Source organism: Balaenoptera acutorostrata, chromosome 5, assembly GCF_949987535.1.
Source record: "Balaenoptera acutorostrata chromosome 5, mBalAcu1.1, whole genome shotgun sequence".
Taxonomy (NCBI): Eukaryota; Metazoa; Chordata; class Mammalia; order Artiodactyla; family Balaenopteridae; genus Balaenoptera; species Balaenoptera acutorostrata.
In genome coordinates this window covers 29,987,042-30,005,605 of record NC_080068.1, presented here as the reverse complement: position 1 = coordinate 30,005,605, position 18,564 = coordinate 29,987,042, and the positions used below count along the sequence as shown (strand labels likewise).

Sequence of the window (18,564 nt, the reverse complement as noted above, 5' to 3'; positions counted from 1 at the left end):
ACATGCACATTAGACTCACCAGGGAGCTCTTTAAAAATACTCATTCCCAGACTCCACCCCATGCCAATTAAATCAGCAATTTGGAAATGAGGCCCAGGTGTGGATATTGTTTAAAAGTTCCTCAAATGATCCTAAAATGAACAAAGTTGAGAACAAGACTCCAAACCATAAAACAACCAAGATCACACAAAAAGATATGACTCCCCACAGCATGTATAAATCCAAGGTACCTTGTGTCTGTTTATTCCTTGTTAATGAACTTCCTGTGAGCCTTTTCCCCCCATTAACCTTCAGCTTTTGCACACTGGAAAGCTGATTGAGAGCCCTTCAGTTGGTTTTGCTTCCTTGTTTGATGTGTGTGGTTTGTTGACAAGCTGCCCAGAACATGGTGAAAGACAACCACAATTAAACCTGCCTCTGAGTCAGCAGTGGTTTTCTCCATCAGTGAGGTTTTTCTTAGAACCCTAAAAGAGGGTGAAAAAAGAGCATATAAATGAAGGAATCAAATAGACTCTCAAGAGTCGTTAAAGATAACAGTTTTGGTTGGGGAGGGGGAAGGCTATTGTGAACAAAAGAACGATGCTTTCAATATTTTCAAAGAAAGCTTTGACTAAGGATCAAGACGTAAAATGTGTATTCTGCATTTGTTTTGCATCATGCTTCAGGGTTCTCATGATCAAATATAGGGTTCTTTCAAAAGAAGTAAAAGGTAATTGCAATAAATACAGTTACTTTCAATAAATATACATAATCTTGAGTAATTCTGTCTCAGGAATGAGGTAATAAAAGAAGAGAAAATAGTTTTTAAAATGTTTTCTATCTCAGTTTCTTACAGTGAGCAAATGTTCCATGTCATTTGTGTCAGTTCCATTTTTTTCAAGTGACTTTCCCTATGTAGAGAGTGTCTTGAGTTATAGATAAACTACACAGGAATGCAGATAACCTGTGATTTCTCTATCTAGGATAATTGCAATGTAACTTAGTGAGGCCTAGTAGCTCACAAAGTTATCTGAAGTATTTCAGAAGGGACAGGGAGCACCCCTTGCACTTTTTTAGCAGTAGTCACTGCCCACAGGTTGATACTGTAGGAGATGATGAAACAGCCCAAGTTGGCTTCTTTTATTTCTTCTCTGCCCTTTCTCCACTTCCTGTCAAGTTTTCCCTCCATCTCAGTCTATGTTGACTTGGTAATAATATGTCCACTTTCAGTTTCATGCAGTCTAAATGTTTTAGGTAGTTTGGTTATCTCACAAACCAAACAGACCAAAAAACAGAACAAGGCAAAACAAGACAAAAGAAACCTTGCCCTGTGGAATGGGAAAGCAGACCCTGGAGTACAAGATAATCTGTAAAATGAAGTACTGCATAACTCAGAGCAGGGACTCAAAGAGGTGACTAGAATGATGAAGTCTCAAGTGATTTCTCCAAACCAAAATCTCTGGAGAGAATGATTGGGAGGTCTCCCTCTGCTTTCTGGAAAGACATTCCAGCCAATTACATCTGACTCTTAAAGGATATGAGTTGCATAGGCTTCTGATCAAATGCTTAAAGGTGTCAGTGACTTAATTTTTATTTTAATAATCCAGCTAAGTTTTAAATGACTCTAGATAATAGTAACAACGCATTGCATTAAATATGTATATATTATATATAAAATGCTTTTGTATATAGTATCTCATTTGATGGTCATATCAATCTTGTGTCCAAAGTAGGAAAGGTAGCTTTGTTAGGCCTTCTTACAAATAATGACTCTTAAGGAAAGGTTCTTAAATGGGCCAGAAAGCACCAAGCTTGGAATACAATGCATGTATTTTTTTTTAAAAGTCTTTTCACGTTCTACCACATCTCACTGGGACTCTCTAAGTCCTTAGCATTTCAGTTGTGTGAGGTGATGAAGGAAGAAATTTTCATATACTGAGGTACGGGGAAGACATTCTTGCTTACACATGATTTAATTTAAACTTTATGCTAACCAGAACAGCCTGTTTTGTGGCCTATTAAACATACATTGTACATTTGCTTTAACCATTAAAGAAAAAGGTGCCTCGTCCAGAAGTAATATGTCCATTTTTAAGATAGAGATAAATGTCTCCCTCTTCCTGGGACGTCAATGGTCAAGGCTAGTACTCCTTAGATGACAAAGCTCCCTTCCCAGGCACAAGGCCATACTGACTGTGTATGTGATGCTGTCTTTTTTGAAACCTTGAAAGAATGTACCCCTCTCGCGTTGGATATTCTTTGTTCCGACAAGATATAAAACTGTGCTGAAACCACGTTTCCTTGGAATAGTTCCTCAGAGCTACCCAAGAGGCTGTTTGTCAGGCTATACTTCTCAGTTTGGCTCAAAACTCTCTTCTATTCTTATTATAGATCAGTTATTGATGACTTCCCTCCACATAGTGAAATAAATACAATTCAATCTTAAATTCAGTAAAGCAGCGATTGAGGTTGAGAAAGAAGTAAGGACCTTAAATGGTTGGGAAAGTCTAAGTGCAAAACCTAGGAGTCGGGGGATGTAGTTTCCACTAAAATTAAAAAATATGAGAACTTACTGTGAGCCAGACTCTGCTAGGTGCAAAGTTAAAAAATGGTTAAGAACAGATCCTGTCTTTGAGGAACTTTCTGACTAGGGCAGCAGGTCACAATCTAGTGATCTGGGCTTTGAAGAACTGATTAGGAGTTACATGTGTGCTCAGAGGAAGGGTGGTTCAGATAATCAGGTCAAAAGAGAAGGCAAAAAGGCATATAAATGATGAACTTTTGAGAGTGAAGGAGCCCTCAAAGTTTGTCAGTTTGATACGGAAAATTGCTCTATTTTCTTGTTTCTTAAATACTCACCATCAGCATGTATGAAACCAGGGGCAAAGGACACTTTTTTCAGCTGTAATTCCTACGCACCACCCCTCCATTTAAAAGTTCTCAATCTACCTTAGGGTCCACACTTGAATGTAAAAAAACCTTTTAAAATGTAACCACTATACAGTGGTGATACACCGAGCAGTGAGATAAACCCTAAGCTCGTTTGAAAGAAAACTGAACAGGGAGCCAGTGACTCGGGTTTGAGCCGTGCCTATGCTACGAACTGTTCTGTGATCTTGGGCAAGTGACTTCTCAGGATGTCCCTCTCGGTCTGTAAGATACTCATACTCATGACCCAAAGGTCCACCTCACCGAGTTTTGTGAGGATGATTTTTAAAATGCCAGTGAAAGCATTTCCTCTACTCCATTTAGGGTGCTTTTGCTATCTCCGCGTTCCTTCCACTCTCGCCACTATGAGATTTGGTGCATCACGACCCAAAGGCCTTAAGCATCACAATTGCCTGACCGTCTCTCCTCATACACACCCACGTCCCTCGCGCTGACCGAGTCGGCCGAGGGAGGTCTCGTAGCTGAAGTCACACACTCCTAAAGGCCAGGAGAAAGGGACAGAAAGCTCCGCTTCCAGCCGGAGAGACGGCAGAGACGCGAGCATGGAAGAAACAGTTATGAAGCATCCTCTACGCGCAAGCGTAATGGCCGCCCCGCACCTCCCCTCCCACGGGAGGGGGCGGGCCGCGACGTGCCCACGTCGGGCGCGCTGCCGTTCGCGAAGCGTGCGCCGGCGGCGGTGGGACCCGCCCCTTGGGGAGGGGGCGGGGTTTCTGCCTGGCAGAGGTGGGAGCGCTTGCAGTCTTAGGGGAATAGGTTTCCTGTTCCGGTTCTCGGGCTCTGGTTAGTCACGTGGAAGTGTGATCACCTAGATAGTTTGCGCCTTCCGTTAACCAAAGCATCTTCCCTTTGGTGATACAAGCGCAGATTTCGGCCGGTGACTCTGCCATGCCGAACTTGCGGCCCAGGCGCCGCCGGGGCGCCGGACGGGGCGCCAGGGCAGCCGGGCGGGGCGCCGGGGCAGCCGGGCGGGACGAGCTGGTGTCGCGGTCCTTGCAGAGCGCAGAGCACTGCCTGGGCGCCCAGGACTTCGGCACCGCCTATGCCCACTACCTCCTCGTGCTCAGCCTGGCGCCGGAGCTGAAAGACGATGTGAAGGTGAGGAGGGCCCTTGTTTCTCTCGCTTGCAGGCAGATCCTGTGTTCTTCTCGTATAAATAAATGAATACATAAATAAATTGGAGGGGGGTACTATGAGTGCTTGGTGGTGGTTATTAATGTTTACTGTTCACCCTTGACTCTTCTTTTGTTCGTAACCACAACCAGCGTATCAGAAAATATTGTCTGCTGCACCATCGAAATATATATCCAGAATCGTATCCCTTCGTACCACCTTCTTTTTTACTATCCTGATTCAAGCTTCAGTCATCTCCTTCTGACTTTTGCAATAGGCTCAGGCTCGAAACTAGGCTTTCTCCTGCAACCTACCGCAACACATCCAGTACGAGCTTTTCATAATAAAAGCCAGATGATGCCATTTCTCTATTTCAAAACTTCCATTTCATTCAAAATTCCGAAGGTTATATTGCATGAGGCCTCAGGTGATCTTCTGCCACCTCCTATATCCAATTCCAGCAAGTCCCTGCCCCAGGATCTTTGCACTTGTCTCTACTGTTACGTGGAACGAATGTTGACTTAAGTTTGGAATTAGCCTAAAGTAATCATTTGATGATGCATTCTTTACGTTTCAGTTATTGGATTATTTGTGACAGTTATTCTGTTGAGATGCTGTACGTTTTTTTTCAAGTTATTTTAGAATCTAAATTTCAAAAAGTGATTTAACTTAATTTTGCATTCAACTTTCAGCCTGAAGCTACTTTGCTTTATTTCACCCAGGGTTTCTCAACCTCAGTACTACTCATATTTTGGATGGTATCTTCGTTGTGAAAAGCTGTCTTGTGCATTGTAGAATGTTTAGCAACATCCCTGACTTCTACCCAGTAGATGTCAGTAGCATATAGACATTTAAATTTCAGGATCAGCTGGCCTCAGGGAGGAGAACGTGTTATGCTGAGATACAGTTTGCTCTTTTAGGTAGGCAGAAGTAGAATAATGGATCAATCCAAGTGCTTTTTCCTCAGTTCTTTGTTCGTTAGTTTCCTCTTTCGTAAAACGGGGAAAATATCTTTTTTTATATTTAGTGTGTATTAAAAGTATTATCTAAAGTTTGTATTTCTTTGCCTGGTAGGGTTAAGTAACTAGCTCTGTTTCCTGCAGAACAGAGTCCCATATTTCTTTGCAGGGTCCTCTGCGAAAGACCTATCTCTTTAGTCTTACTTCCTTCTACTCCCCATCCTCACACCTCAGCCACACCAAGTTGCTTACCTGTAAATTCCCTGATCCATTTAATATAATCTGTGTTTTTTCCCCTCACATCCTAGAGTCTTCTTCCTTTCCTTGTCTCTCTAGTAAAATCCATCAAATTTCAGTTTCAGGTATAAACTCTTCTGTATAAAATATGTGAAGATGATATAAAATGTGTTCCTGACTAACGCCTTCTCTCTTTGCCCTGGGTTGCAGTGTGGAGAATGTTTGGCGGAGGTGTAATTGGAGCTAGGGTGACAGTGGGAAGACTCTTCCTGTAGTCCAGCAAGTGGTTACAAGGACCACGTTGTAACAGTGCAGGGGAGACGAGGTGACAGATTTAACTATAATGAGAGAGAATTGGCTGGGTTTCAAATTAATTGTACTGGAGTTAAGGTAGCATTCTAACGTGACTTCTTATTCTGAGGTTGGGTGGTACCTTAACCTTATATCCTGTGTGAGAGGAATACGATGGGTTCAGTTTAGAACATTTTGAATTTTTTCACAATTGTGTGTTATATTTCTCTCTATGAGGCCTCCCTGAGGATAGGAACAGGATTTATGTTATGTTGTTCATTGGTATTCTTTGCACACCGATCAGGAAATATTTGGGTTGAGCTGAATTTGAGATGGCTGAGGGTCCCTGGTTGAGATGACCAATAGGGAGTGGTAACTACGGGTCTGAGGTTCAGGAGAGAGGGTCTCAATTGGAGATGTAGATGTAGCATCTGTCAACACATAGGTGATAGTTAATGCAGTGGGGATGCATGAGAAAAGAGAAGACGGTCAAGGAAGTACCGCTAAAACATAGGAGCCCACAAAAAAGAGGTTGGTGGAGAAATGGCAGCCAAGTATGGAGAGATTTTGCAGAGGGGTCAAACTCTTAATTCTGCACGTTACTGCCGTGTAGGTGGTAAAATTTATGCCTTTACGCATTTGTTTATTTAGCAACCGGGCCTATTAAAGCTAAATTAAACTTAAGGTGATTTTCAGTTACAGCTAAGTTTTATTTTCTGTGGAATCTTCAACCAGTGTTGAATATTCTTTCATCTTTTTTTTTTTTTTTAAATGGCCGCGCCGTGCGGCTTGCGGGATCTTAGTTCTCTGACCAGGGATTGAACCGTGCCCTCAGCAGTGAAAGCTCGGAGTCCTAACCACTAGACTGCCAGGGAATTCCCTCTTTCATCATTTATGTTACTGACTAATTTACTGTTTTCTCTTTTGTAAAGGAAACTTTTCAGTATACGCTCTTCAGATGGGCTGAAGAACTTGATGCACTCAGTCGAACGCAAGACCTACTTGGTTGCTACGAGCAAGCCTTGGAACTGTTTCCTGATGATGAAGTGATTTGCAATAGTATGGGGGAGCATCTCTTCAGGTATGTAGTGGTTTCAGTATTACTAGTTAAGGATTATTCTGCATCAGTCCAGATTGGATAAATTGTCGTACACTAATTCGAACGCGGGAAGTTTAATATAAACAATTATTAATTATAACGGGATCAGAGTAATGAAGGGTTGGCTAGTAAGAAGAGAACTGAAAAGAATATAGGAATAGCAGATATAATATGTAATAATGTTACATCTTATACTACATAATAGCCACTGCCCCTGGGGCTGAGATAGAGCATCCAAGGAAGAGTTCCTCTCACTGGGCTGAGATCCAGACCTTGTTGGAGAGAACATAGCCCTCATTCACAGGATGGCAGAGAAGTCCCTGTGGTCCCTTGCCAGGGAATTTGTTGTAAATCTGTTCTCTGGAACTTCCTGGAAATTTGCTATTTCCTTTTGTAAGAGTGCCGTTCCCTGTTTGGGTTCCAGAATGTCTTTTTTGCTTAAACCATACCCAAAATGAATAGTCCGATTCAATCTTTAAAATTGGCAGAATGCTTAGAGGTGCTTGTGAAGAAGTATGAGTGTAAAAGGGTTCTACTAGCTTAGTTCTCCTCAGTGTGTGGACCACACACTGGTGTGAGCCACAGATTACCAGTCAATGACAGAGAAGTATAAAAATTGTGAGTAATCAGTTAGAAATGTATGTAGCAGTTTGACATTGCTGTAAATCCAAGCATGTGGTCAGGGAACTCCCTTGTTGAGGAGAGCATGGACCACTCGCTGCTGAAGTCTGGTGTGGGAGTTGCACACTAACTAATCACGTGCAGTGCAAGTGTGTTGGTCTACAGATACTTAGATATTTTAAAAGGAAAGGGAGTTCTTTATCATAGATAGTTTAAGAAACACTGCTCCGGATGGTTTGATAGTTTTCTCCCCCTGTCTTTTATTATTGATTTGCTCACATCTGATTTAGTAGTAGTTTTTTGGGTGACTCGCCTTTAACTTTTTTCCTCAGACACAATGCCTCTCTTTTTGCAGTCATATTTATTTGGTTTCTTTTGTATTTAATTAAAATATATAATAATAACAAGTGCGACTGGTGTAAACTGGTCTGGCAGCAAATACAACTGACTCTTTTTTTAAATTTAGACTTATTTATTTACTTATTTTTTACTGAAATATAGTTGACTTACAATATTATATTACTTTCGGGTATACAACATAGTGATTCTGCATTTTTATAGATTATGCTCAATATAAAGTTAATATAAAATATTAATTAACTATATTCCCTGTGCTGTGCATTACGTTGTTGTGTCTTATTTATTTTATTTTTTTAATAGCTCTTTATTGGAGTATAATTGCTTCACAGTACTGTGTTAGTTTCTGTTGTACATCAAAGTGAATCAGCCATATGCATACATATGTCCCCATATCCCCTCCCTCTTATGCCTCCCTCCCACCCTCCCTATCCCACCCCTCTAGGTGGTCACAAAACACCAAGCTGATCTCCCTGTGCTATGCTGCTGCTTCCCACTAGCTATCTATTTTACGTTCGGTAGTGTATATATGTCCATGCCACTCTCACTTCGCCCCAGCTTCCCCCTCCCAAGTGGGGGAAGCTTGTGTCTCAAGTCCATTCTCTTATGTCTACATCTTTATTCCTGCCCTACAACTGACTCTTGATGACCGTTCAACTCAATTGCTGAGGGAAAAGGTATGCATGCACAGCAAAGAGGCACCTCTTAGCCATAGGCGTTAATATCTTTTACAGAGGGAGTGCTTTTTAGAAACCACTGGTGTTCTAGAAAGTTGTTTAAATGGAGGATGACTAGGAGAGCCTCTACTCTACCATAGTAAAGTAGTAATTCATAGTCGGTTAGTTGTTAGTGTCCTGGAATGCATACATATAAAAGGGATTCCGAAAGGAGAGAAGTGAATGAGAATTGCAGTCGTCACAGAAGGCTTCCCAAGGAGATGGTGCTTGGGTTGGGTTTGGGGTGCTGGTGAGGGGGTTCTCAGGCCAGATGGGTGGCACGAACAAAGGCACTGTAATGGATAGTATATAGTTGAGTATTTTGTCTGTTACTTTTTACTCTAGAATGGGCTTTAGAGATGAAGCAGCCGGGTATTTTCGTAAAGCAATGAAGCTAAACCCGGATTTCAGTGACGCAAAGGAGAATTTTTATCGTGTTGCAAACTGGTTGGTGGAACGCTGGCACTTTATCATGCTTAATGACACCAGAAGGAATACGATTTATAACGCAGCAATCCAAAAGGCGGTTTGTTTGGGCTCCAAAAGTGTTTTGGACATTGGAGCAGGAACTGGAATACTAAGGTTTGTTGGAATTGTGTTTTAATTATGTATACATATAAACTAATGTAAATTAAGGATTTTACCAAATATGGAAACTTTAACAGCAGAATTTAAAAATAGAGTTTAATTTATTTCTCATCATCTTGTTATGATTATTCAAGGAACTATTATTATTGTATTTTTCACTATAACTTTTACTTAATTAAGAACTCGACGTAACCACCGAGAAAAATTTGGGGTTATCATTTAAATTTTAAATACTGAATTTTAAGAGTACTTTTTACATTAACAATCTGGTTGAATCTAGTTGTTTAAAGTCTATTATCATTCTGCATGCCAGTTGTGTTTTAATAAGGTGAATGTCATGATTTATTGTATGATTTATTGCTTGACAAGAATATTAGTTCATTTTTTAAAATGCAGAACGAATAATGGTTGTGTTAAAAAATAAAAGGAAAACCTCATGTTTAAGCATTATAATTCCACTAAAATTTGAAAAATTACAGTAGATTATTTTTTCTTGATGGAACACTTTTTCCTCTTGTAGCATGTTTGCTAAAAAAGCTGGAGCGCACTTGGTGTATGCCTGTGAGTTATCCAAGACCATGTATGAACTTGCCTGTGATGTAGTGGCAGCAAACGAGATGGAAGCAGGGATCAAACTCTTACATATGAAGTCACTTGACATAGAAATTCCAAAACACATTCCTGAAAGGTATTATGATACGAACTAATTTTACTGTTTATAATCCACTGTTTTTTTTTAAAAAAATTAAGATATTCACATTTCTAGCTTCTAGTCCAAACAAAAATGCTAAAACCCTTATATTGTAAAGATGCAGATATAGGATAGTTCAGCATAAGATGGATTTTCTTAGTAAGGTCATATTCTTGATAAAAAAGATTTAAAAATCTTGAGAAAAATTTGTGGCAAGGGATTTAATACATAAACTTCAGCTTTAGCAAGTTACTTTACCTTTGTTAATTTCAGTGTTCTAGTTGTCCTTCTGTGTGGTCAATAACTATTTAAAAATTGTACTTAAAAATAATGCGTGAGTAGATGAAGCTTGATGGACTTAATCACATTTGGTGTTAATATCCCTGGCTAAAATGAAGGACAGGCTTTGGCTTTGGAAACGTCAGCTGTCAATGTATTTTGACTTGGGCCCTTCAAATGCTTTGAATATTATCTTATAAGTCTTAGCTTTTTAGTATGTTATTTCACCTTGATCCATATCACAAGGGGATGGAATTTTAGAGCTAGAGGGGATTTAAAAATCCTCTGGTCCAGTACACTATCATTTTAGATACAGAGTTTTCTCTGAGTAGCACTTGCTTTACTACCTCTCCTGGGTAGTCTATCTTTTCATCTTATTTAAATTCAGTTTACATTGAAACAGGGCTTTTTTATACCCTGTCGTCATTGGGACTATGATTTTAAAGTCTTTTTCCATATATGTATGATAATATTTATATTTACATAATAGTTATGCTTTTCAATGGTCTCTACGTGTGTTCTCATGAAAGAAGTCCTGTTAGATTGTTGAGGCAGATATTATACCATTTTATAGAAATAAACGGTGTCCTTAATTGTCTTAGTCTGCTCAGACTGCTATTAACAAAATACCAGATGAGGTAGCTTAAACTACAGACATTTATTTTCTCACGGCTCTGGAGGCTAGAAGTCCATAATCATGGGTGCTGGCAAATTTGGTTTCTGATGGGAGCTCTCTTCCTAGCTTTGCAGATGGCCTTCCTGTGCGTCCGTACACGGCCTGTCCTCTGTGCATGTGAGGAGAGAGGGACCACTGCTGTCTCCTCCACTTTTATAAGGACGCACACCCTATCAGATTAGGACTTCACCCTTATGACCTCACTGAACCTTAATTACCTCGTAAGGATCCTATCTCCAAGTATAGTCACGCTAGGAGTTAGGGCTTCAGCGTGAATTTTGGTGGTACACAATTCAGTCCATAGCATGAATCAAAGTTATGTTAATTTAATCTACATTTTTGTCACAGATGGTGTTGTAGAAGGATCTATTGGCTTTGAATTAAGAGATATGGTTCAGTAATAATAATAATAATTTATTTTGACCTTGAGCAAATCTAGAGACTTGAAGATGTTGGAATAGATGATTTGAGATACCTTCCATGTTCTAAATATTTGCAATCATAAATATTGAAAATTTTGTGAATATATATAATACTGGGCTTAGGCACTGTAGGAGATACCAAAGTTGTTTCTATCCTTAAGGCACCTACAGTCTAGATAGGAAGATAAGGAATATTCATGAAAATATCTTTATCTTCTAATTACACAAATGAACGATACTGGCACTAAGTAGTAAAGAGGTTCAGAGAAGGGAGAAATTTTTTGTGTGTGTCTTTGAGTGAAATTTTCTAGAAAGAAGGAATGGACAGAAGATCAGAGCTCTGTGGATTAGGCTTTCATGAAAACTCACAGGTGTGGGTAAAGCAAGAGAAGTAACAGGAGAGGGACACTCAGTGTGTAGAGGTAAACGCAGCAGAGGCAGAGGAAGGATTTTGAGGGGCAGGCCTCCTCACCCGCACTAAATGTTATTTACAGATCAAGGAAAATTAGAACCGAGAAAGAGTATTCATTTCGGTAAGTCGGGGAGTCACTGATGATAGAGAGTATTTTTATAGAGTGTTGGGGATAGAAGTCCAGTTACTCAGGGTTAAGGAGGGGGACTGGTAAAGGTAATGGGTATGCACCACTCCTTAGGATTTAGGCAATGAAAGAATAATCCAAGAGGCAGGGGGTCAAGTGAAGGTCGTGTACTCCCACTACTGTCCCCGCCAGGAAGCTGCCAGTGGAGAACAGAGGAGCCTGAATCTTCCTCAAGATTCAAGGGTAGATATTAAACACAAAATGTATTAGAAAATTTTACATATGAACTGTTTCTATAATATACTCTTCCTTTCTGCTCTCAGCTTTGACATCTTTTATATAAATAGCATGATATTTTACTTACATATATTTTTAAAAAATCATTCTATAGAGTGTCCCTAGTTGTAACAGAAACTGTCGATGCAGGTTTATTTGGAGAAGGAATTGTGGAGAGTTTGATTCATGCGTGGGAGCATTTACTTTTGCAGCCAAAGGTAAGCAGCATGAAAACACTTACATTTGATTAAGAATTCATTATTCAGTAGATAATTTATTGAGCCCCTAGCATAATTGCAAATCAGTATGAGATACATCCCACTCTTGAGGTGCTTACTGTACTGTTGGAAAGAAATCAGTGTGAAAAAACATTTAATAACATAGTGCAGCGTATACTTGTGTGCCCAAATGATGTATATAGGCAAAAAACACTCCAGGACAGAATTCTTAGGAATTGAGATTACATTATGAAGGGATTGACTCTGGAATTCTTGAGTAGGGTTGAGAATGGGAAGTACTTTCAGTCTCACAGCCTTCACTGCTTGTATTTTTTGGCAGATTATCAAAAGGGGATATAGTGATAACTGGCGTGGTATGGTCTTAAGGTACCAGTTGGACCCAGGCTACTGCTTGGACAGGACTGATTCTTACAATTGCCAAGTTATATTTTGCATTGAAATCCTCTACTGTGGCCCAGTAAATTGTAGATTTGGTTTGTATATATGTATTATGAAGGAAAGGATTTTAACATTTAATAAGAATTTAATACTTACAGAAAATGATTTGGATTTAAAATAGCTAATGAAAGGTTGAAAGAAGAGCAGTTTGTTTTTCCAGTAGGTAATGGTGATTTTGGCCTGTCAGTTAAAGTCATACTGAATAGTCTTTTGTTGTATGCAGACTTAGAGATTTCTAGCTCCCCACCTCCCTCCCTCTCTCCCTCCCTTCCTATTTGTACTGAAAAAAAAAAAAAAAGTACACACACACACACACACACACACACACACATATGTGTGTATATATATATGATATAAACATATACATATATATAGCAGTGAAAATAAAGGAAACTTTTTAAAGGAAAAAAACCCCTTAACCTGCTTATCTTTTTTTTTTTAATGAACTTCTGTCTTTCCCATGATGAGTACTTTATTTTTTAAAATTTATTTATTTTAATTTATTTATTTTGGCTGCATTGGGTCTTCGTTGCTGCGTGCGGGCTTTCTCTAGTTGCGGCAAGCGGGGGCTACTCTTTGTTGCGGTGCACGGGCTTCTCATCGCGGTGGCTTCTCTTGTTGCGGAGCATGGGCTCTAGGCGCATGGGCTTCAGTAGCTGTGGCACGTGGGCTCAGTAATTGTGGATCTTGGGCTCTAGAGCGCAGGCTCAGTAGTTGTGGCACACGGGCTTAGTTGCTCCGTGGCATGTGGGATCTTCCCGGACCAGGGCTCGAACCCGTGTCCTCTGCATTGGCAGGCGGATTCTTAACCACTGTGCCACCAGGGAAGTCTTGCTTATCTTAATTACTGTTTTTTTAAGTTTTTTTCTGATAAATTTTCATAGCTTGCCATCATACACACATTTTTTTTAAAAAATTTATTTATTTATTTATTTATTTTTGGCTGTGTTGGGTCTTCGTTTCTGGGCGAGGGCTTTCTCCAGTTGCGGCGAGTGGGGGCCACTCTTCATCGCGGTGCGCGGGCCTCTCACTGTCGCGGCCTCTCTTGTTGCGGAGCACAGGCTCCAGACATGCAGGCTCAGTAGTTGTGGCTCACGGGCCTAGTTGCTCCGCGGCATGTGGGATTTTCCCAGACCAGGGCTCGAACCCGTGTCCCCTGCATTGGCAGGCAGACTCTCAACCACTGCACCACCAGGGAAGCCCCTGACACACATATTTTGACATAAATATAACAGAATATAATTTTTATTGTTATATTTTTAGACCAAAGGTGAAAATGGTAATTGTGAAAAATATGGGAAAGTTATACCGGCAAGTGCTGTTATATTTGGGATGGCAGTAGAATGTGCAGAGATAAGAAGACATCATAGGTAAGTGATTTTTTAAATAGTAAATATTAAAAAATAGTAATTTTAAGGCATAGACTGTACTTCAGAGGTTATTTAGTGGACATTTATTTGGATGAGAATGTGTAGTTTTCTGACCTTTAAATTCATGATGTTTATTCCAGTCTTAATTTTCTTTTTGCTTTTTTTAAACTTTCTTTGAAAATAGAACTCTAGGATTAAAATCAGCTTTCAGTTTCCTAGTGGAAAATTAATTTTGATACAACTTAGTATCCTTTTGATGTGTGATAGATTCATGAGAAAAATACTAAGTTAAGACTGATTTTAGAGAAAGTGAAGTAAAAATTTCCAATGTGAAAATAATTTTATTTCTCCCATTTTTTTCTTCTTAATAACTATTGATATTATAATGTTTTCTGTTTGGGTGGGATGAAATTTTAGGATCTTTCTACCCTTGAGATTCTGAGATTTATCAAGTGTGATACAGGTGAAAAATTATTTTAGTTATAGAAGTTTCTTGGTTACATATTTTTCTTGAACATTAATGAATTTTTTTATTTTGCTGAAATATGGATCCGTATTTTTTTGGAACTTTTTAAGGAGGCCCTCCATCTGATAACTTGATAGTGTTAAATGTAACATATTTACATGTTAAGAAATACTAATGAGTAAAAGAAGAAAATAAAAATCATCCCAAAACCTCACTAGTAGGTAACTACCGTTCATACTTGTTGTATGAATACACCACAGTGCCTTCCTCCATTTTGCTGGTGATGGACATTTAGGTTATATCCAGTTTTGGAAGTATTGGAAATAGCACAGCTATAAACATTCTTGAACATTCTTTTGGTGGTGGTATGTATGAATTTCTGTTGGCTATGTTCCTAAAAGTGCAAATGTCAGACACACTGAGGTTCCCATATTAAGAGTGAATCTAGAATAGTCATGTTCAGCTTGAGCAGGAACTACAAAAGTCTTCCAGAGTGGTCTTGTTAATTTTCTATTCCTACCAATAGGGTATGAAACTATTCTTACAACACTTATTTTCCCCATTCTGGTGGTTGTGTAGTATGGCTTTAACTTCATTTCCCTGGTGACTAACTTTTCATATGCTTATTGGTCATTTGGATATGTTCTTTTGTACAGTGTCTAAGACTTTTGCCTATTTTTGTGTTTCTTTTATTGTGGGAATTTAAAAATATATTTTGGATATTTGCCCTTTGTCGAGTAATGTAGTATAAATCTCTTTTCTTACTCAGTGGCTTGCCTTTTTACTTTCTTCCTGGGTATCTTTTGATGAGCAGAGTTCTTAATTTTAATGTACACTTATTTATCATTTGTTTTCCTTTATAGTTAGTGATTGTGTTTATAATTGTGTTTAAGAAACCTTTGTCTATGAAGCTTTATTGAATTTTTATATTTATTTTTGCTGGATTCAATATTAGATGGTGTTACTTGATTCTTAAAAAGAAAAACAAACAAAAAACCAAACCTGTCTTTCTCCTTTTCCTCTCTTATTCCTCCTCTTACCAGGGTTGGTATTAAGGACATTGCTGGGATCTGTTTGCCAGCCAGTGTGAAATTTCAGAGTCCAGCTTATTCTTCTGTAGATGCTGAAGAAACAATTGAACCTTATACAACCGAAAAGATGAGTCGAGTTCCTGGAGGATATTTGGCTTTGACAGAGTGCTTTGAAATTATGACAGTAAATTTCAACAATCTTCAGGTAAAAATAAAAGTCCAGTTACTGTTTTTTTTTTAATATATATAAATTTATTTATTTATTTATTTTTATTTTTGGCTGCGTTGGGTTTTCGTTGCTATGCGCGGGCTTTCTCTAGTTGTGGCGAGCGGGGGCTACTCTTCCTTGCGGTGTGAGGGCTTCTCATTGCGGTGGCTTCTCTTGTTGTGGAGCACAGGCTCCAGGTGCATGGGCTTCAGTAGTTGTGGCTCGCGGGCTGTAGAGCGCAGGCTCAGTAGTTGTGGCGCACGGGCTTAGTTGCTCCGCAACATGTGGGATCTTCCCGGACCAGGGCTTGAACCTGTGTCCCCTGCATTGGCAAGCGGATTCTCACCCACTGCGCCACCAGGGAAGCCCCAGTTACTATTTTTAAGCATTAAATTTCATGCATTATTTTAAATAGTTAATACATAGGACAGTCTTATTTTATGAGTTTGCATGGGATTCCGCTGACTATATGTAAAGAAAATGATAAAACGGTAACCAGAATTCCCTCCTGAAATTATTTACTTACTTTAAATACAGAGAAAAAAATCCCTAAGGTTTTTGGGAATGTACAGTGTGCCTGGTGCTTTCGTGGGTATTCTTAGGTGGCTCTTAAAACAGTGTTGCAATACAGTTATAATTATCCCGTGCTATACAGAGGAAGGAACTATAGCTTACATTAATTCCCCCCAAATATGAATGTAGGGGCAGGAGTTATAACCTAGGTCTTCTGACTCTTCTCTGTGTCATCGTGCCATTTCAAATTAACAGTATTCCTTGAAATGAAACGTAATTCAACCTTCTAGGTTGTATGTGACCAGCCATCTTGGCTTGCCAGGACTGAGGGGTTCTCCAGAGACGGTCTTGGGCAAACCAGGACAAGTTGCTGTCACCCTGGTGTGTCTGTGTGGGTGGTGGAGGGGTGCACTGCACAAAGAAAGAGCCTAAGGAAATTGAGAAAGGTTACATCGAGGCCTTCTCTGGAGATCTTCACGTAAGGTTAAATGTTTAAGTACATTAAGCTTTTGAGATGAAACTTGCCTGCGTACAGAAGACTTTGTGAGGGGCATTTTAGCCTAAGATCTTTGTAATTTAATGAAAGCTTTCCCCTATTAACTGTTACTAGGTTTTTTTTGTTTGTTTGTTTTTTGAGGTGGTATGGAGCTAAATTAACACTTTGGCATTGATCACTGTGGCTGAGCTTCACGAGCATTTCTTTTCTGATGTAACAGCCTTCCCATGGGGAGCAGTACGATCATAGCTGCTGAGTACTCCAAAGCTATCCTTTTCTTATTTTAATTTTTCTTTGCCACACGCACACGAAAACACCTTATTAAGACTTTAATTTTGAAAATAATATCTGCCTGTTTAACATTTTCAAGTAGTACAGTAGAAAGGAAGAAGAAAAAGTATATTTCTTCCTTTTTAAAATCTAGGCCCTTCTTTCTCCAGGTCACCAGTTGAAATACATCTTTTCAGACTTGCTTTTCTAATCTTCTACACACACACACACACACACACACTTTTTTAAAACAAAATAATCCCTATTGCTTGGCCACTTGCTCCCTTCATTCAACACTGTGTCCTGGACTTCTTTCTACATCAGTAATATGTGTCTGCCTCATTGTCTGTAATAGCTGTATGGTACTCACTACCATGTACCATATATCAGAGCTTCCCATCCAGCATGCCTTAAATGGTTGTAGGTGTGCCAAGATACCGATCCCCTAAGGGCGCTGGGCAGGACTGAGAACTTACAGAAATGGGAATTGATATGATATTGGGGCAAGTATATAATGAATGTCTAAAATCCTCTTATTCCTTTAACATTTTTGTCAGGAATTAAAAAGTCTTGCAACTAAAAAACCTGATAAAATTGGTATCCCTGTTATTAAAGAAGGCATACTCGATGCTATTGTGGTTTGGTTTGTACTCCAGCTTGATGATGAACACAGTTTATCCACAAGTCCTAGTGAGGAAACATGCTGGGAACAGGCTGTCTACCCCGTACATGACCTTGCAGGTATATCTTGTCTAATTTTTGTTGTTGTTGTTTTTTAAAACTTTTTGTTTTAATCCTCTAAGCATTTGAGTCAGTGTCAGAAAATTCACTATGAATATGAAGTTACCAGTCAAGGGAGATTGGTTAAATCTTTCAGAATTTTCTTTTTCTTTTTTAAAAGTAGTTTTAAATAATTAATATATGTGGTTAAGAAGAGAGACTAAAACTGACATGTACACACTGCTATATTTAAAATAGATAATCAACAGGACCTACTGTATAGCACAAGGAACTCTGCTCAATACTCTGTAATAACCTAAATGGGAAAAGAATTTGAAAAAGAACTAGATACATGTATATGTATAAATGAATCTCTCTGCTGTACACCTGAAACTAACAATCAACTATATTCCAATATTAAAAAAAAAAAAAGACTAAAACACAACTCTGCTGCATACCACTCAAAAATATCTATCATTAAATCATTTCTTCAGCTCTGATTACTCTAGTTGTCAGTAAATAAGAGAAATGCTAGTCCATTTCTTACGGAACACAGCGGAAAAGTACTGCTTTTAGTGCAGGAGTTCGTACCACTTACAGAATCTGATAGCATCTGTGGAGCTCCAGGTCCTAGAAATATGCACACTCATAGAAGTGCAGAATTTTGCAGTTTAGAGTTCATGAATCCATGGACTTACTTAGGGATGTCCTATGTTAAAGATACTTTTTGTATAGAATTTTTTTACTAGCAATTTTATGGGTTTCAATATAGTTTACAGCAGTTGGATTACATAGAAGAATTCTACCTTTTTAAAACTGGAAGGTAATAAATATTTACTTCTGTGTAGTCTCTTAATCAAGGATCTAATTTGGCAAGGTCATTAAGTCATGGAATCAATATGGTATTGTGGCCAGTGTGGGTTTTGGAGTCAGTCAGGTAGATTTGAAATTGGGTCTTGGCTACTTACTGACTTCCTGGCTGGCCTTGCTGGTTATTTCTTAGAGCTTTTGTTATGTGATG

The 18,564-nt window shown here is 39.0% G+C and overlaps 1 protein-coding gene across 1 annotated transcript in view; it reads left to right on the top strand.

Annotated features, from left to right (window-relative positions):
* Window positions 1-3,640: 3,640 nt before the first annotated feature.
* Window positions 3,641-18,564, top strand: part of PRMT9 (protein arginine methyltransferase 9) — a 30,139-nt gene continuing 15,215 nt past the window's right edge. Inside the window, exons 1-8 of the mRNA XM_007189387.3 lie at window positions 3,641-4,026; window positions 6,461-6,609; window positions 8,667-8,903; window positions 9,430-9,597; window positions 11,908-12,010; window positions 13,733-13,839; window positions 15,349-15,541; window positions 17,381-17,564. Coding sequence (XP_007189449.2) covers window positions 3,817-4,026; window positions 6,461-6,609; window positions 8,667-8,903; window positions 9,430-9,597; window positions 11,908-12,010; window positions 13,733-13,839; window positions 15,349-15,541; window positions 17,381-17,564 — 1,351 coding nt within the window. The 5' untranslated portion in view covers window positions 3,641-3,816. The remainder of the gene's footprint in view (window positions 4,027-6,460; window positions 6,610-8,666; window positions 8,904-9,429; window positions 9,598-11,907; window positions 12,011-13,732; window positions 13,840-15,348; window positions 15,542-17,380; window positions 17,565-18,564) is intronic.